Source organism: Lucilia cuprina, chromosome 4 (genome assembly GCF_022045245.1).
Source record: "Lucilia cuprina isolate Lc7/37 chromosome 4, ASM2204524v1, whole genome shotgun sequence".
Lineage (NCBI taxonomy): Eukaryota > Metazoa > Arthropoda > Insecta > Diptera > Calliphoridae > Lucilia > Lucilia cuprina.
This window is the reverse complement of record NC_060952.1, coordinates 68,048,207-68,069,377: the sequence shown is the minus strand read 5'-3', so window position 1 is coordinate 68,069,377 and position 21,171 is coordinate 68,048,207. Positions and strand designations below refer to the sequence as shown.

Sequence of the window (21,171 nt, the reverse complement as noted above, 5' to 3'; positions counted from 1 at the left end):
CGAATGTTTCGGCGGCGGCTTAAGCAACTAAATATAGTTCGGCGGCGGCTAAGCACCGACTCGAGGCCGGTCGACTTCAACCTCTGTTTCATTGCTGGTAAACATTGACGAGACGTAGATTTTGTTTTTGTTTATCGTAAAAAAAATTGTTTTAAAAAGCACTTGGAAAAAATTTGTGTTAGTTTTAAATTTCAAACTTACATTATTCGCATAAAAATTATTGTACAATAACTCACAATCTACTCTCATATAATTGAAAACGTTTTAAATACTTTTTTCTATTCATCAAAAAATATATTTGCAAAACAAAAGGGAAAATTATTTTATTTTAACAAAAAATGCAAATCATATTTTTTTGCTGTGTATACTTTGTAAGTTTGAATTCCAAACATACAAAAAAATACACAGCTGAATAAAACCAAATACATCTACACACACACGTGTACATCTTTTTCTATGTACAGTGTTTTTGTTGCTTTTTTAACAATTTTTTGATGAAATTTTCAGAGGTTGTCTCGGATTTTTGCTCATATCTCCGTTATTTACCGACCGATTTTGCTGATTTTAAATAGCGATCTTCTCGAAAGCATGTCTAATAGAATTATTGAAGATTCAGACATCGCCGATATCTGGGGTCCTCTAAAAACTGATTTCAACAGACAGACAGACGGACATGGCTTAATCGACTCCGCTATCTATAAGGATCAAGAATATATATACTTTATAGGGTCGGAAAATTATATTATAGAAATTACAAACGGAATGACAAACTTATATATACCCTTCTCACGAAAGTGAAGGGTATAAAAAACAAAAATTTCTAAATGAGGCTTTATATAGGTCAAATATGGGCCGATCCTCGGGAAATTTGGGAAAAGGATATATTTTTAAATAACAGTTAGTTTTGTTGAGTTTCATTACGATACAAATGGTTAAAGTCAATTTTAGACGTTTAAGACATTTTTTAAAGGGGGGTTTGTATGGGGGCTAGGGTCAAATAAGGGCCGATCCTTACGAAAATCTGCAGTGTCATTTATACTTATGTAAAACTTATTTGTGCCAATTTTTAGAGAGATAATAGAATATTTGACGTAATTATGGCATAAAAAGTTCAAATCGGTACGGTTGTATGGGGGCTAGGTGAAATAATGGACCGATTTCAACCATTTTTAATAGGCTTCGTCCCTGTGCCAAAAAACATGCTTGGTCCAAATTTCATCAAATTATCTTGAAAATTGCGGCCTGTACCTTGCGCACAAGGTTTACATGGACAGCCAGCCAGACAGACGGACGGACATGTCTTAATCGACTCAAAAAATGATTCTGAATCGATCGGTATACTTTAAGGTGGGTATTGGACCAATATTTTTGTATGTTACAAACATCAGCACAAACGTATAATACCCTCCCCACTGTAGTGGTGTAGGGTATAAATATTATTAACTTTAGTCGATGAAAGCTGTTCATAATATTTATGCTGAAACTTTTTTCTGTGTAAAAGCACTACTCATAGTGGATTAGTTATTCCTGTTACTGACCCTAAAAACATTTATTTTATAAAGGTATTTAGTACAAAGTGTAATTTTTGACTTTTATACATATAATTTTAAGTATAATAATTGTTTTCTTTAACAATATTGATTTTTTAAAATGGTTGCACCATTCTTACAACTGAATTTTACAAACATAGTTTTGATTTATAGAATTTTCATAAATCTTAATACTTACATATTATTGTATTCTAAAATATTTTAAAAACGATACTTTATATACACGCTAATGAAATTTAACACTATTATGTTTTTATGTGCGCAAGTAGACTTTATATTTGTTGTAATATGTATGTGGATAATATGAACGAGTATAAATGAGAATATATGTATGTATGATCTCAAAACGAAAATTGCCGATGTTCCCACCGAAAATGAAAATTTAGTTCAATCAAAATTATTGTTCTGACATCAATAAGGTTTTTATAATTTTTTCCATATTTTTTTAGAAAGAAACTATTTTGGTACCATATGAAAGGTCTTCTAATATAATATAAATTTTTTCGGTAGAAACATTATTATCTTTTTTCTTCTCCATACAAATGGGACTCCTACAGTAATGTGCATTCATTAGCAGTTTAAACTATAAAATACTTGAAGAAACCCAAATCCACATAGTTATTGCATTATTGATTTATTAAATTAAATGTAATCTTTTAGTGGGTTAATTACAATTACTTGTAATGTGCAATTGAGATAATTGTAAAAAGAAAAATCACAATTATGGAAATACTTTAATTACAAGTAATTGTAATTTGGGAAAACTTCAATTACAATTACTTTTAATTAAACGTAATTATGTGTGTTCGTAGAAGTACTGGATAAAATACATAAAATGATTATGCTCCTAATATATGTATATAATGCATATTATTTATATTACATAGTACTCAGTATGCATATGTATGTAAATATGTATATACATATTTATATATATTTTTTTATAAATTAGTATTGTTATTGTCCATTTTGATTACGAGAAATAAGTACAACACGCTTAAGGTGTTTAATTAATTCTCATGAATACGATTTATTCTTGAGTTTTTTCAAGAAATCTTTTGCCTGTTTATCCCCCTGACGATACTCCAGGGCTCTGATGGTGTCGGAATCTGAAATAGAGGAATACATAAATTTAAATCAATCACACTTGAATATTAAAGCAAGAAATATGTATTGTTTTTTTATAATGTATATAATATATTTTTACTTAGAATCGAGTTAACACATACCTGTGTATTCAGGTCTTGACAGTTCCATATGAATTTGTTCGTTCTCATTGGCCATCAAATCCGCAAATGTTATATAACATTCGGCAATATATTGGTTGGTCATACCAAACAAATCCTTATCTTTAATGCTAAACAATATCAGACTATTTTGTTGTTTACGTTGATCTTCAGTTAATTTTCTGCAAGATAGTTAATAATAACCATTAATTATGTGGTAAAATACCTTATAGATTTAGAATATAGTTTGATCTATTCTATGATATGTCAAATATTTACAATGGTCAATTCATCATTGTGAGTTTTGGGTCAACTATGAAACGAATTTTAAAACATTTTATTAGTTTCATAAAACGATTAATATTTATTGGCAGCAATGCGATGTTTGAGAAATTTATTAGAGTTTTCTTTTTATAAAACTAGTTTATGTAAGTTGGGATTCAAAAACCGGTTTACCGTTTTTTTCGGACAATCAAAACCCGACCAGTTTCGAATATTTCATATTTTCGAAATATTCGACAAGCCGGTTTTTATATCGAAAACCGGTTTTTAATTACCTTCTTTTACAAATTGTATATATGTATAATTGTATATAAAAAGCTGACAAAATTACGCAAATACGTAAAGGTTTAATAAATCGAATGAAAAACAAAAAGGGCTCTCCAATATTTTGTTAAAAATCAAGCTAGTAAGATATTTGCAAAAAACAGCTGTTTATGTATTTTACTGAAAAGTTGGCATTACTAACTAACTTAACTGATCCTGCATGCATAACAGGAAAACACAATCATCGGTTAAAGTCCGCCTAAATTTGTTCTGAGTTTAATCTAACAGCAAGTTAAACCTAGTTTAACTGAGTAGTAAGAAACCCGCCCTTATAAAAGGGCGCAGCAATTATTAAATTCTAATTCAACATCTTGCTTATGATGTTGAATTAGAATTTAATAATTGCTGCGCCCTTTATAAGGGCGAGTTTCTTACTACTCAGTTAAACTAGGTTTAACTTGCTGTTAGATTAACACACAATATGAACAAGAATTTATAAGACTTAATGAATGCAGAATAAAAGTAGTAAACATCCTTATCGTTTACTTAAGTTCTGGAAAGCACCCAACTAATTTTGGGTGCCTTCCGCCAAAGTAATGTTTGTGAAATTTTATTTTTTGTCAGTTATTGGTTGTGTGCTGCTGGTCGAAAATTAGTAGTACGGATAAAAAAATATTTTTTTTTTGACATACAACACTACAACGATAAGACATCGATTGTGAATTGGGCAATTGTTTTGAGGACAAAATAAAATAAATTAATTGCAACATTAGGTGTGTTTGCGTACTTTCCGGTAAAAAATATCCAGTACCTTTATGAAGAGAGAAATTTTTATTTTAATCTCAATCGAAAAATTATCGCGTACTCGATAATTTGTTACAATAGAGAGAATAAGAGAGCGATAAAAATTATAGTTCGTTGATAGAGAATTTTTTGATTTTGCTGGATATTTTTCCCCAGTAAAAATTTTGCAAACAAACATATGTTTTTTTTAACATGATTGAAAATGTAATGTATTTTTTTCTTTTGTTTACATTTAGATAGAGACTGTAGAATATAGTCCTTCGATATATAATAACACAGATTTTTGAGGAGAGCTGGATTGAAATTTATACATCACATCAGTTTTTCCAGATATCAAGTCAACAAGTTTTTAAACCCCAGTTTTTGGCCATATTTGAGAAGGTCCTTATTAGATCCGTACGTCTGCCTGTTGAAATCACAATAGGGTCCGAAAGGGATAAGTTAGACAGAAATTTTGCATAAATATTCTCTATTGATAAGGTTTGTTTGATATTGAATATGGGCAAATCGGTCCACATTTTCGCATAGTCCCATACAAGTGACCCTTCGGAAAAGAGTTTTAACAGTCATAACTGGTTTAAAAATACAAGTATGACATTCTACATAAATAAGTCTTATGTGAATTTAAATCTCTTAACCTAAATCGAGGATCGGTCCATAATTGGACCCATATAAGTTTCGCTTCAGAAAAAGTTTTAAGCTCATTATTGGCTCAGAAATGAGAGTATGTACAGCGATAAACAAGTTTTGTGTTACCCCCATATAAGGTAATCGGCAGAAAATTATCTCTTTTTGTGAGGATACCCGTATTAATTTGTAAGGAAGCAATTTTAAACTATGAAAAGTAATAATACGTTATGCATTTCAGGGGACAAGTTGGTGTGGGATAGTTCATTGGTTTGCAATTTTTATAATTCTGTCCTGATCAGATACTTCAATATATAGTATTTACGTATACACTTTAAATTTTATATGCAGTTTATATAGTAAATAGCTTTGTTGCTGTATAAGCTTACATTGTAAATTGTTCATCGTAAAGTGGATAACGAGTTTTGTTATGAACTGCGGTCTTCACAGGCGCAACTCCCAGAAAACGATTGGTGGGAAGAAAGTGTGCTTTTACAAATGAGTCACAAGATCCGTTTGAGTCCATTGGCACTAAATCTCTAGCGTTCATTATTTCCAACTGCAATATAAAAACATAAAAAAGTTATTAACAACATTTTAAACCAAATTTGTAAAATTTTCAGAAGAAAAATCTAATTTAAAACTTAATAAAGACTCTACAAATTTTCAATTTTTGTTATTACAGTATTTTCTTAAATAAATATTTTTTTTTTTGTATTTGCGAATAGATCCCAACTATCTTAAAATAAATTAATTTATTTGTTATAAAATGTGTGTTATTGTAGGTTTATTTATAATAGCTTTGTTCCAGAAATTTTCTGGCAAAAGAAATTAATGAATATTCTCTTCGTACTTGTAAAAAGTACAGGAACAGGAAAAACTAAATTTCTCTTTCAATAAATAAAAATTTTCAAAAATTTTTTATTTTCAATGTACTTTTTAAACAAATAATTTATTTGACAATTTTTTTTCTATTTGCGAAAAAAATGTTCTGGCTAAAACCTGCAAGTTCTGGCAAAGTGAAAATATTTTTATTTGCTCAAATTTGTTCTCTTTTACAATTTCTGGTACAAATATGCAAACTTGACAAGTAAAGGAACAAACCTAATTTTATTTCAATTTTTTCAAATATTGAAATGTGATATTGAGTTGTACTTTGGTGGGACAATATGGGTATAAATATTATTTTAATATTAATTTTTTTTTATTTTGAGAGTTTTTTTCATTTGAGTATTTAGTATTTAAACTCTCTGTAAGTTGTCGTATTCTGTGCACTTTTTCGACACATTATTGATATTTGTGCTAAAATAAATTAACAATTAGTAAAAAATTACCTTTAAAATTAGCAACAAAGGAATAAAAATATTAATATTTAAAATTTCGGATTAAAATAATTTAAAGAGGTACTTCACGAAAAATTGAGAAAGCTAATTCCAAAATATATTTCCTTAAGGAGCCTTCACACGAGCACACTTTACGTACGTAAAGTCTAATGAAAAAGTAAGATGAAATTCCATCCGTATTTCAAAAAAGATGATAAAAATCGTATGATTTATACTTTTTGTGTTTATACGATTGGTATAAAAAAATAACAAAATGAGTTTCCAGCTTTTTATTTTTTTGGGTTCACATAAATCTAATCTAATCTAATACGACGAAGAGAGCCATACGAATGTCAAATTTTCCATCGAAATTTAGTTGATGTAGTAAGGTTTCATTACATATCGTTTAGACGATCGCATCCGTATCCTTCTGTGTGCTCGTTTAAAAGAGACCTTAGAATAAATAATATTCTCCTTTCTGATTTATGTTTTAAAAAATGCCTATTAATGCTTTCCAAGACAGTATTAAAGTGTTTGGTTCAAATTTCATAAATTTCGATTCAGTCGTCATAATAAGGCGTAATTGCATCAAAAAATGTAGCAAAAATACAAATATTTCCTTTTCAGTTTAATTTGCAATTCTAAGTAAAGATACATTTCTGTTGAAAGTTTCTTGAAGTCGGCCCAATCATTTAGGTGTGGGCCTCATAAATAACACGAAACTCCCTTTTATACCTATTTTAATTTACTTTTTCTAAAATATATCTTTTGACTGATTACAGCAAAATACTTCTCAAGTATTTCCATATTTCCGAAAAAGTACCTAAACTACACATAATTACCCGTTAAGTTTGAATTACCTACATGTCTATTTCACACCCTCTCTGGTCCAACTTTCACAACGAATCTTTCCCAATACATATTTCTGACACTAGACTACAAGCTAGATCGAATGTATTTAGCTTTAGAACAGACAAAAATAGTCATTTTGCCCGTTTGGACCAAACTTTCTCAACGGAAATTTGCTAATTAAAATTTCTTATGCTATGTATACACGGTTGTGCACAAAATGTCTAATAACACTGTCAATTTACAAATATTACACCTACAAATATTGTCAGTCTGACAACGTTGCAAAAGAAAAATTGCAAGTTTAGACAATTGTTAGATATTTTCTAAACATTTTACTGACAACGTTGTAAGATCTAACAACCGTGTATAACGTCTTTTAGATAACTAAATCCAAAATAATTTCGCTTTGGAATTCGTTTTCAAGCTCAAAAGTACCGATTTTCCCAATTTTTCGTTCATTTTCCCAATTTTTAATACCAGTTTTGTTCCAACTTTTGCAACGCAACTTTGCTAAGTAATACATATTTCTGACATTTTAGAATGCTAAATCGAAAATAGTTTCGCTTTAAAATAGCCAAAAAAAATACGTTTTTATGCACAAAAGTACCAATTTTTCACATTTTTCGTCGTTTTCACCTATTTTTACCCTTTCTAGTCCAATTTTCGGAATGTTATATTGCCTATTGACGCTTCCAGACATAGATCTTTCTTTGTTCCAAATTTGAAGAAAATTGGTTCATCCGTTTAGACGTGATTGACGCATAAACAAACAAACTTACAATGAAATTTACAATATATATTAGGATTCATATCTTTTAAAAGATCTTTGAGACACACTTTTAATGACTTTCATACTTTTTCGGAAAAATTTTACATTTTTAAAATTTTATAGATTTATTGAATGTAATTACTTGAATTATCAAAGAAAACTAATATATAAACTGACATGTTTCTTCATAATCTAATAAAATTATGAAATGTTATATATCAATGAATGATATACATATTATGTAAGCCTTAAAAAAATTTGGTAAATTATATGAGATTTAATATGTTTCAATTATTTACATTTATCAATTTAATGTAAAAATTTTAATAAAATATTTTTCAAAAAATTTAATTTCTTTTTAATCCTTCTTTTCCACATAAATTTTTGGCTTGATACTGAAAACACCTTTTAAGGGCTTTTCATAGATAGCAAATTTTTGTATATTTTTTACAAAAACATAGAAACAATCACCAAAACCTCAATACAGGACATTTTTGTCCCTTTTTAGTCACACATTATCTAATAATTCGATTACATACCACTAATCCAGTTTCCGTAAAATTTGCCCTTATAGTTAATTTACCATATTCGGATTTGGCAACTTCTTTCTGATGACCAAGTCTCTCTAAATAATACTGATGAATTAAGTCGGCCGTTTCAAATGCATGCAAGTCCAAAATTCTCTCTATTTCGGTTAAGACTTCAACATCTGACGTAACGATATGTCCCGTTTTGAAACAAGATATCATCACACCTAAGGTGTGACGTAAATTTTGAAAGAATGCTGGCGGACGTCGTTTCTAAAATTAAAATTAGTATCAGAAAAGGATCAAAAATAATAAACATAATAGGTAACAAGATACTCACATCAAGATTTGATTGAATAAGATCGTACATAATTATCGAGAGTTCTGCCCATATTGCATCTAAAACACGTGCAAAATTAACTTCATTTAGAGTTTCATATAGTGTGCCCAAAGATGTCTCCAAATACATCATTAGACGTTCCATTGAGTTTGAATCTTCATGTAGAACCTCAGCACCCTCTGCTAAGAACCGACGAATCGGAGGAGACATTTTTCTAGCGACGATTTCAATCAACTCTAAAATTTGATTCCTCTCAGTGTCTAGTGCATTATCGATGACGTTTTTTAGTGTGACCTCACATCGTTCTGCTTCTAATTGTGATCGATATTCACCCAGACGTTTAATGACATCGTCTGTACCTAACTCCTATATTTGCGGAGAAATAAATCAGTGTAGTAGTACAGTATCTTAAAAAAAATTATCCCAAAATTACCTTAATAAATGACGGTAAGCTTTGGCGTATATAGTCTATATTATTTATAGCCAAACACCATTCTGGTGATACATGGAAGAATTCACTATTATCTCTGGTTAGTGATTCTACACGTCGTGACATTCTTTGGGCGTAAAATACGCAACATCGGCAAATGTCCTAAAAAAAGAAATAATGTATTGTTGCAATACTCGCTGAATTATTATTTAAAAGCACATACGGAATAAAGATTTATACTTACATCAACAATCTTAGCCACAAATGTATAAGAGCCCTCTGCTTCTGGCCAATCTAATTGTTGCCAGAAGATTTTAATTTGATAGAATATGGCAAGAGTATCAACTGCAGAAGAGCTATATTTAACAGTTTCATCGACTGCTTTCAATTCATCTAGTTCAATAGCTTTTTCTATTCTTTTCAGAGCTTTGATAACAGATATAGCCAACCAATGTGTCACACCAGGCATGAACCAACCATGAAAATGTTCAACGCCCAATTCATCATTTGGACAAAGAGATTTACCTGTAAAATCCAATGTTTAAGAAAATTAAAAACAATTATATACATAAAATGCTCTACGATATAAATTTCTTTTCAAAATTACAAATTGTCACAATTTTTGAACAACTTTATAAAATATCTAAAAATAAAAATTCAAACGGGCGAATATTTGATATCATAGATAAGTATTTGATCACAAGATGAAATATTTTTATAAGATTTATTTTTAATAATTGATTACTCTATAATAAGCTATAATATTCCCTAAATGTATATCAGGAAATGAGAACAAATAAATATGTAGAATAACAATACTAACTCCTCCTTATTTTGTAAAACACTTTACCTTGCGCTGAAAATATTTTCATATAAATTTTTTTTTAAATACGAAAACAATTTATACAGTAAATCAATTAAGTAATTTGCCTATGTAAAATTTTATAAATTTTAAGAAAAAACTTTATCTGAACAATTACTTTTAGCAAAATAAAGTAATTTGTTTGTTGTATTTTTTAAAGAATATCTTATATTTTAATTTTCTACCATAAAAAGTAAAATCGTTATAATAATTAACGAGATTTTTGATAAAATGTGAACGTATTTGAATTTCTGCATTATTTTATAAAATTTAATATTTTTATTACTCCTATAAATTAGAATAACATTTTTTAGACATTTAAGTAGTGGAACGACTAAATTTGGACATTTCTTAACCGATTTATTATCCTATATATCTATAAGAATTTATCAATATTTGACTTAACATGAAATCTATCGTTTCTTTGATTAAATTTCGAAAATGATAAGTAATTTTAAATTGGATACATGATATATTAGATAATCAATGGATTTGGACCTATAAAAAAATGTTTAGTAAGGTATAAATCTATATATTATAACAAAAATTGTATTGATAAACAAAAACTACATTACGGAAACTCCATCTATTTGGGGAGTATTGTGTAAATTTTATTTAGAATTGTATAATATTGATTCTTAATCAATAAATCTAACACTAAGTATCATCCTAGCCACTCTAAGTATGGGGACATCACCATACTCCACTATTAAGTAAATGCTAAAATCTTGATTTTCAACCTCATATTTTAAATTCTTTATTTTATGAATAAGATACAGTAGGCGTATTTTGATCTGGATAGTTATTCTTGATTTGGGTTCTAAATATATATAAGTGTATGTATTAGGTGAAAAATATTGCATTTGTTGACGTTACGGTATGATATCTAAATTAGGTATTTTTCCTGTACTACATGACAGTTCACTTTACATTGGTTCCAAGCAACGTAAGGTCTGTTTAGAGGTCTAAATTTAAACATAGTGTTCCTCCTAGTTCGTAAATAGATTTCGAAAAAGATAAATCAGGAGTCCAATAGTTTTCCTTGGATACAAGTCGCCTCCCTTTGGCTGTTAAAGATTTTTAAAGAACACTCAGTGCGTTTTTTTCTAATAATTCTTTGGATCATTTTATCTATTATTCTTTTATATTTTTTTAATGTTACTTATTAAACATTTCATAATTATATTTTATTGATTTACACTTGTTCTAGAAATCTAAACTAATTTTTATATCGATATTGCCTCAATATTATCCTTTAAACATTTTAAAGCAAATAACATCACATTTTCACCCAATGAGGATATGATTTTTGCAAATCGCAATTGAAAAATACTTAACACTCTTCCTTTTAACAATAAAACAATAAATTCCAAAAATAATTAAAAAATAATTTGAAAAACCCAATGAAATTAACCGGAATTCTCAATATGCAAAATACTTAATTGACATACAAATTCTGATGAAAAATAATAAAATGCAACAACAAATGCATTTTAATATTTTATTTAATATTTTTTCTAATTTTATTTTAATATTTTTTCTAATTTTTCCCATTTTACACAATCTCTATTTTCAACTGCAAATCATATATTTACTTTTTACCTGTTTTTTCGAATTTTATATATGAACAAAAAACAAAATTCTCTTAAAAAAGGTAGGCAAAAAACTTAGTTGATTCACTGTATGAAAAATTATGTGAAGTGAGGGGAAGGGATTTACGAAATAATCCCCTAAAACTCATTTCACCACAAGTAATAATACTTGTCAAAATGATTAAAAAATAAGAAAGTGTCATGTAAGAGATGTATTTTTTATGTTTTATTGGTGGAGACCATAGAATACTTAAAGGTTTATACCCTGGTGGAGACTTAACTGGTGGAGCAACATTTAAAATTGTAATTGAGATATTAAAGATTTCCAGCTTCCTATATGAAGATATAGGTCGACTTGAAGGATTTCTTTTAAACCAACGTGGGATACATTGGCATTTTGCTTTTGAGCCCGGCCAACAATACAAATAATCAACAAAAAAATATAATATACTAGCTATTGTCCGTTATTGTCTAAGTCTAGATATGTTTATTTAAATAACTTAGATACCTTAGCCGAAATATGCAAAACATACCGATACCATTTTAATGTCGTTAACGTAATTATATTTGTTGGCACCTCTCTAGCATAACATTACACCGCTGACATACTGTTACCGAAATCAGCATAAATTTCGATAACTATAAACGCTAAGTAAACGACATAAGCCAAAATACCAATACCGTTATATTTTCACCTTTTCGAAATGGTTGCCAATCGAGCTAAAACTTGATAAATTATAGTTGGAATTGATACACACCTAATGCCAGGAAGCGTTTTAGAACCAAATACAACTCAAACAATGTTGTACCCATATTAATATCTTCAATGTCAGGCAGCTCTTCAAAATGATCTTCTGGTACATCCAGTCTTTTAATATTAGCACACACTTCGGTGACAATAGATTTAGCTATTTCAGAAACTTTTTCATCATAGAATTTAAAAAGCTCTGTGGAGAAATTTAATCGTATTTTGCTGGAAAAAGTTAAAATAATCGTATTACATTATAATAAATAACTATAATATAAAAAACTAAAACTTTGTTTTTTTTGTAGCTTGAAAACCTACCGGTTCCGAATACATCATATTTTCGAATTACTCTAGTACAAACAATATAATAGTAAAATGTATATTTTAAGTTGTGAATTAATAATCTCAACGCCAAAATAAAATATTAATCTTGAATTTGTTTTATAAGTAATTCAATTACCAGAGTCATAAATGATCAGATATGTATTTTAACCGGTAAAAATCTAAAACTATAATTTTAAACAAATATGTATAATTAAATACTTACTGGTAAAAATGCTTATCAAAATATTCCATTCCTCGCTGCAGATCAGATCGAACCATTTGAATTAGCTTTATTAGATATTGCAAATTATCTTCGTCTGACTGTTCGTCACTATTTTGACGATTGCCTTCAATGATGTGCTCAAGCCACTCCTTTGTACCACAGTGTATGGCATCAACAATGACGTCATTAATGGTACAGTCCGAATCATCCTTTCTCGATATCCAACCATAAACGTTATGAGGAAATAGTTCTATGCTTTTGGGTCTTTCGAGAGTATTTATTTTTGATAGTATATCAAGAACCTCGCAGAGGGTTTTGACGATTTGCTTATCACTAACATTTTTGGCACGCAATTTTCGTAGAATTGAAAAACATGAAGGCAACAAACGTCTTACTCCATCCCAGAACGTTTTAATGTCCTCTGATTCATTGAGGTGACACTTGAGAATTGGTATAATAACGTCTAGTATTGAATTGAATAAACCGAAACTCAATGGATGATCTTCGTGGATTGTTGTGTATACAGACCACTGACTAAGAGCACATTCGAAACTTGAAAGTCCTGATTGAACGGAGTGTTGTAAGCGTATTGCTTCTGCATTTCCACTGAATTTTCCAGCCCACCAATAATTTGCCACCTGCGATGATTCTAACTCATGCATTAGTAACAATTTTAAAAGATGTCGGTGCTCTTGGACAGCAACACGTTTATCTTTTTCAGCGCTAAGTGCTAAATTTACCAGAACCGATCCTCGACTTTTAGTTTTATTACCCTTTTCTAGGTTATACCAAACAGTAGTACCTGATACAGGTATTGACTAGAAAATATGACATAGTTAGAGGTTTATATTAGAACCAATAGAATAAAATAAATACTTTTAGCGTAATAGCTGTTCTTCCAATCAATTCATTATCATGCTTTCCTGTTGACGCAGTCATTGCAATTTCTTTCATTAACTTCCGCAAACCCTTAATACCCTTAACATCCATTAGTTTATTAACCTTATCTTTAACTGTTTCGGCCGCATCAAAGTCCCATACCTCAATTATTAGCACTTCATTTCTAGGATTTTCTGTAATTGGCCTAAAAAGAAAGAAGATGGACTCATGTGAGTATTGTAGACTTTAAAATATCATAACATTTACAATAACTTACAGTGAGAAGTGTTCCTCCCATGTGGGATTGAGAGTTTCAGTTTTAACAGATGAATTATAACGATGTGAACCATTCGATTCCAGATAGAGAGTAACGAACGGATCCGAAAATCCATTCGCATCCTTTGGTAAAAGATTTTCAGCCTTAATTATTTCAACATTTAGTCGAATATTTGGAGGTTCTTTTTGTTGTGCTATTTCGAGTATTTCTTCATGTTTAGCATTCGACATTTTAAACGCTTCCTGAGCAAATTCAATAAGAGATTCCTTGCAAATGTCGTTCGCCTCACACCCAATGTTGTTTGTAATTTCAAAAAGAACTTCCTCATAAAGATCTTCAATCTAAAATGAAGTTAAGTAAGTAAAAATAGTTTAAAAACCTTGTTGAATTTATTATTAAGAAGCTATTGTAAGTTTTAATAATTTGTAATTTACAAATTACTGTAATTTTTATTCCCTCCACCAGCATGAATAATGATAGTTCCTAAATTGATTATAACTCTATACAAATTCCACTCTCGAAAACCTATTAAACACACAACGCCCATACAAGCCTCATTTCGAAAATTACTTAAACGCACATTGTCAAACAAAGCTTTCGGAATGCTTATTTTGTATATATAAATCATTATACAGAATTTTTTTCGGGTCGGTACATAATTTGTCTTAGCTCCCTTATCACTTCTGAAAATTACTGAATACCAAATAATTCATTATTAAATTATAATATTTGGATAAAATTAAACATGAGGATGTTCTGTGTATATATAAATCATTGTGCTAAAATGTTTTCTAACTGGCCTTTTATTGGCCAGCTATAGCGGAATAAAGCTCAACAGGAATATGATTGTAATATAAAAATTTTTCTGAAAATTTTTATATTTACAAAAAATGCTTATTAATGCCAGTTATTGCTTCGTGTTAAGACATTTGGCACTCATGCAAAAAGTTTATTTATACCCTACACTACTTTAGTGGACTTTGTGCTGATGTTTGGAACGCACTATAATATTGTTCCTATGCCCACCTTTAAGTATACCAATCGGCTTAGAATAATTTTTGGGTCGAATTTTTAAAGATAATTCAATTAAATTTGGTACACGATCTTCTATTTTCTTAGCGACGAAGTCTATTAAAAATGGTCGTTCCATTATTCCACCTAGCCCCCATACAACTGAACTCCCGAAAAGGGCTTGTAAACCTTGTAATCAAAGTACAGGTCACAATTTGTAAGACAATTCTATGAAATTTAGCGCATGATCTTATTTACTAGAGAGGAATCATATTGAAAAAGGATAACATCGGTCCAATATTAGACTAGCCTCCGTACAACTGCACTCCCGAATAGGGAGTGCAGTTGTCGACAAAAAGCTGCAAAACCAAATTCTATACTAGCCTTTATGACCCTAAATGATTTGATGATAGGTCCTTATTTGACCCTAGCCCCTTTATAAAGTTCCCTTCGAAATATGACTTAAATGTACACAATTTTATTCAACAAAAAATGGCTAAACTATATCTGAGACAAGGTATAATTTAACGGAAACAAACACAGTTACTTCCTAATTTTAGATCGGAGTTGTCTCTAAAGCTCTATGGAGAATTGAATCAAACTTGCTTGACATATTTTTATCTAAATGTTGTATACTGATTAGACAATTTTTTATAAAAATCAAAAACTACAAGAATTGGAGACTGCAGCCTTTGTTTCTAGACCCCTCATTCCATTAACGTTTTTTAACAAAGTGTATGGGGGCAGGGGTCGAATGATGTCCGATCGTTACAAAAATAACCAGTAACATTCAAACTACACAAAACTATGTTTTGCTAATTTTGGTAGAGATACTAAAAAATTCATAATAATTATCGGTTCAAAATTCCTATTTAAGAGGTACGGATGTATGCGGGCTAGGTGAAATAATGAACCGATGTTAAACATTTTTAATAGATTCAGATAATGATTCTGAGTCGAGTGGTATATCTTAAGGTGGGTATAGAACATATACCGGCGTATAGAGAGGCAGATAAAAAAATCACCACTACACACACATATTGGTATTTTTTAATGAAATTGCACTGAAAAAAAATATTTGGCTATTTTAAATTTTAAATTGCACTGCTATAAAATGGGAATATTTATAAACAAATGGACATAAGAAGGATAATTTCATCACATAGAACGAATATTTCAAATTAAAATGTACAAAAAAGTATCAAATATAGAATGATCTTATTTACATTCATTGCTATGCATTCTAGAAAATTATTTAGGGTGTATGTTGTTTTTGTAAACTATGCTCTTGTTTTTAAAGTTGTGTTTTTTGTTTTTTTCAAATTGCGTTTGCAGTTTCTGAAACAAAGCGACATAAATCTACTTTGTTGAATGCTGCCAAACAAAGTAAATTAATAAAGTAGCATTACTTTACTATTTTTTTAACTAGATAAATGAAATTAGTTGTCAAAGTTTGTTTTGAAAATTGTTAACATTGTTTATGTCGCCATTTTTAAATTGTGTTTTGCTATTTATTAAAATTTGTGAAAAGTTGAAAATGTGAATTAGTGTTGCTACTTTATTAATTTACTTTGCTGAAAAACAACTAAATAAAATATTTGTATTTTTGACGCTCTTCTTCAGAAGTTCATATGCGATCGTGGTGTATACATGTAAATTGCCGAAACCTTCGTATTCAAAACAATACTAACGTCGACGTCTGGTATAGAACCAATATTTCAATCGTCAAATGAAAGTGTACAGCTATTTTATTTGCATAAAAACTTGTGTTGCAGTACCGGTACTTAAAAAATCAAAACGACGCAGAAAAACGCAATATCTCCCGATTTTGACCCAACTTTTCAAAACGGAGGATGCCACTAGATTCTACGACCCAGAATTAAGTTTAGATGTTTTGGCGTTTTTCTGTGTCTTTTTGACATATTTACAGTGTTATTGATAAAACCGTAAATGGTCAAACATTTTTTGGCATTGTTTTGTTTATTAATAAAATAAATCTCCAGAAGTAATGATCACAGTTTTAACCCACTTTTGTATAATTTATCCAGTTTTGTTGATTGATTATACCCTACACCACTATAGTGGGGAGGGTGTTATACGTTTGTGCTGATGTTTGTAACATACAAAAATAATGGTCCAATACCGTTAAACCCTTATACCTTAAAGTATACCGATCGATTCAGAATCATTTTTTGAGTCGATTAAGAAATGTCCGTCCGTCTGTCCGGCTGGCTGTCCATGTAAACCTTGTGCGCAAGGTACAGGCCGCATTTTTCAAGATAATTTGATGAAATTTTGGCCAAGCATATTTTTTGGCACAGGGGTTGAAATCGGTCCATTATTTCACCTAGCCCCCATACAACCGTACCTCCCGATTTGAACTTTTTATGCCAAATAAGTTTTATATAAGTATAAATGACACTGCAGATTTTCGTAAGGATCGGTCCTTATTTGACCCTAGCCCCCATACATTCAAAAAATGTCTTAAACGTCTAAAATGGACTGTAACCATTTGTATCGCAATGAAACTCAACAAAACTAACTGCTATTTAGAAATATATCCTTTTCCCAAATTTACCGAGGATCGGTCCATATTTGACCTATATAAAGCCTCATTTAGAAATTTTAGTTTTTTTTTACCAATAAATTACTTAAATATTTTGGAATTATGGTAATATTTAACATAAAAGTTTCTTTATAAAAAATAAAAATTTTATAAAAAGTACAAATTTTAGAAATATACTCATGGTGTCATTATATGGTCGGCCATGCCTGACTATACTTTACCACTTGTTTTTAATATGAAAATAATTTTTCTCAATAGGATTTATGGTATGTAGAGTGCTTATTAAAGTGTTCTTTGAATTGAACTCATATCCACTAAATTCTCTGGTGTATCTGTTATATTTTTCGATAATTTCACAACAATTTTCAGGTAATTGGGCTTCGGCCCTCACAATTTTTGCGTTCATTAGCGTTAGTAAGTTATTTTAGTAGACCTGATTAACGAAAATTTTCAACCGTATGTGTCATACACAATTTTTCATAGATTTTAGTTGTTCACTGACTTTCTAACAATTCGTAACATTTCACGTAAATATTGATTTTTTATTTAAATTGGAAACGATATTTCTATTTATACATTATTTAAATTTTTTATATATGAAGTTATTTTTAACAAAATCCGAAAAAGTTGCAAAATAACATAATTACTCCATTCGGTTGCTCGTCTAAGTACCGTCCTTCCAAGAAATTTCCCCGATACATTCCAAAAAACGAAAATGAAATGCTTTTTTTGTACACTTTTTTATGACTTTATGATTTTTAGTAAACATTTATAATCTAAACCTATGTTTCAAACCCAATATAACCTTCCCACTAAAGTGGTATATTAGGATGAAAAAAGGTCCACTTTTTTGTAGAAATACCTTTTTGAAAAGGTTGCAATCTTTTCGTAATGAGTTTCAAAAATTCTGTGATTTGAAGAAAGTATTTTTGGTCCGCAAAGTGACTTTAAGAGTATTATAAATGGCATATAAACTCCTAAAAAACTGAAAAATCTCTAATGGATAAGCTAAAAATTACTATGGCTCTTTTACCAACTCAAAACCATTTTTGGACCATAAATTCCATTTGCTGGTAGGGAACTGGGGACCATTAAAAATATATTTTTATACCCACCATCAAAAAAGATGGGGGGTATATTGATTTTGTCATTCCGTGTGTAACACATCGAAATATTGCTCTAAGACCCCATAAAGTATATATATTCTGGGACCTCGTAAGATTCTAAGACGATCTAGCCATGTCCGTCCGATATTGAGATGAAATTTTCCCAAAATATATTTTATTGATCAGAAATGTTTGGTATTGAAAATGGGCAAAATCGGTCAACGATTTCACATAGCCCCCATACAAATGTACCCCCCGGAATACTGTATAAATAGCTTCAAATGTTCACAAACTAGTTTTTTATGAAGCAAATACCACAAAATTTCGCATAGGTCAGTTTTTTGATGTCTGCAAAATAATTCTGCATTATGGCGGACATAGGACCATAATTGGCCCTACCCCCCATATAAGGTCCCCCTTAGAAAATGACTAAAAAGCTTATTACTGGCTTAAAAATGGGAATATAGCTATGAAATTCGACACACATAAGTTTCATGCAAGCCAATATCTCTCAACCAAATTTTATGTATATCGGTCTATAATTGACCCTACCCCCCATATATGGTCCCCTTCAGAAAATGAGTTTAACGCTCATTCCGCTCTTAAAAATAAAAGTATAGCGATGAAACTTGACATAAGTTAGTTTCTTACTAGCCAAAACCTCTCTATGAAATTTTATGTGGATCGGTCCATAATTGACCCCACCCCCCATATAAGGACCCCTTCAGAAAATGACTTTAACGCTCATTACTGACATAAAAATGGGAATATAGCGATGAAATTTGACATAAGTAAGTTTCTTACTAGCCAAAACCTTTCTATGAAATTTTATGTGAATCGGTCCATAATTGACCCTACCCCCCATATAAGGTCCCCTTCAGAAAATGACTTTAACGCTTATTACTGGCTTAAAAATGGGAATATAGCGATGAAATTCGACACACATAAGTTTCATGCAAGTCAATATCTCTCAACCAAATTTTATGTATATCGGTCCATAATTGACCCTACCCCCCATATAAGGTCCCCTTCAGAAAATGAGTTTAACGCTCATTACTCTCTTAAAAATAAAAGTATAGCGATGAAATTTGACATAAGTAAGTTTCTTACTAGCCAAAACCTCTCTTACTAGCCAAAACCTCTCTATGAAATTTTATGTGGATCGGTCCATAATTGAGATAAGGGGATAAGGGGACCTTATATGGGGGGTAGGGTCAACGTTAATTATGGGCGTAAAAATACGAATATAGCGAAGAAATTTGACATAAGTATGTATCTTAGGAACCAAAACCTTTATGTCAAATTTTATGTGGATCGGTCTATAATTGACCCTAGCGCCCTACTTTCTGTGTAGCTAATATCTCTATCCCTTCTATAGCAACCGAAATCTCTCTATCAAATTTTATGAGGATCAGTCCATAAAAACACCACCCCATATAAATTCCGCCCCAGAAAATGACGCGAAAAATATGAATACCGCAAGGCAACTCGACATAAAACAATTTTGATTTAAAATCTCTCTACCATATTTTATGACTTTAATGCTCCTTAATGGCTTCAAAATACAAGTAGATCGATGAAATTTTAAACAAATAAGGAACTGAAATCTTCCTACAGACTTTTATGAGAATTGGTCCATATATATATATGTATAAATAACCCTACTCCCTATAAAAATTAGCACTGTCAATAGTAAAACCCCATTAATGGACCTCTTTCAAATGTTACCCTGATGTTCTCATTAATACCGATATATAATAATAAAATATTCAAAATATAAAAGTTCATTTATATGGCAGTTTGATGGTGGGTATAAAAGATTCGGCATAGCCGAATATAACACTCTTACTTGTTTTATTTTTGTTTAAACAAATCGTTTCTAAGTTTTGCATACATAAAACACTTTTTTCTTAGGATTTCTCAATCGGGGAAAACCTAATTGACGCGTGAACTCCATTCAATATGTACACGTACCATGTACATATATATTAACTTGTTTATGTTTATTTATCTAGTATTATAGTTCATTAAATGAATGTAAACACTGATCTGATGAATGATACAATTATACTAAACAATACATACAAGAATGTTTGCATTAGGGATATAGCCAACATGTTACTATTCAGTCAGCATTTGGAAATTTTTGGGGACCGAGAACCAGACATAGGGTATAATAATTGAATTTTCAATTACAATTACATTTGAAGTAGTTGTAATTTAAAATTTGCCTATTACAATTATTTGTAATTGTAATTACAGTTTTACAATTTGTTCCTTATAATTACATGTAAATGGTAAATTCAATTACGCATCACAAGTAATATTATTTGAACATGTTATGAAATACTATGTGTAACCATTAGCCCCCATGCCCGCAAGAATGGGTTAATCCTATTTAAAAAAATAACAATTGTTATTAATTGTAAATAGTCACCTCACGAAAATTAATGAAAAATTACATTGTTAGTATTTTAAAATAGCACAGAAAAACGCCGATAGACCTTAACTAATTTTTATATTTTAGTGTATTTTAATATTAGCTCAAGAAAAAATTGAAATATTTCTCTTTTTAAAACATTTAAATTTA

At 30.0% G+C, this 21,171-nt stretch overlaps 1 protein-coding gene across 3 annotated transcripts in view; it reads right to left on the bottom strand.

Moving 5' to 3' along the window:
• Positions 1-1,800: 1,800 nt before the first annotated feature.
• The window catches only part of LOC111680574 (protein unc-13 homolog 4B), a 54,886-nt gene continuing 35,515 nt past the window's right edge, over positions 1,801-21,171 (bottom strand). For all 3 annotated transcript variants that reach the window (XM_023442240.2, XM_046948906.1, XM_023442241.2), the window contains 11 exons: positions 13,899-14,239; positions 13,619-13,826; positions 12,743-13,560; positions 12,206-12,420; positions 9,238-9,518; positions 8,997-9,155; positions 8,564-8,929; positions 8,236-8,496; positions 5,143-5,312; positions 2,780-2,958; positions 1,801-2,659 (listed from right to left, as the gene is read on the bottom strand). In XM_023442240.2, coding sequence (XP_023298008.2) covers positions 2,568-2,659; positions 2,780-2,958; positions 5,143-5,312; positions 8,236-8,496; positions 8,564-8,929; positions 8,997-9,155; positions 9,238-9,518; positions 12,206-12,420; positions 12,743-13,560; positions 13,619-13,826; positions 13,899-14,239 — 3,090 coding nt within the window. In that variant the 3' untranslated portion in view covers positions 1,801-2,567. The remainder of the gene's footprint in view (positions 2,660-2,779; positions 2,959-5,142; positions 5,313-8,235; positions 8,497-8,563; positions 8,930-8,996; positions 9,156-9,237; positions 9,519-12,205; positions 12,421-12,742; positions 13,561-13,618; positions 13,827-13,898; positions 14,240-21,171) is intronic.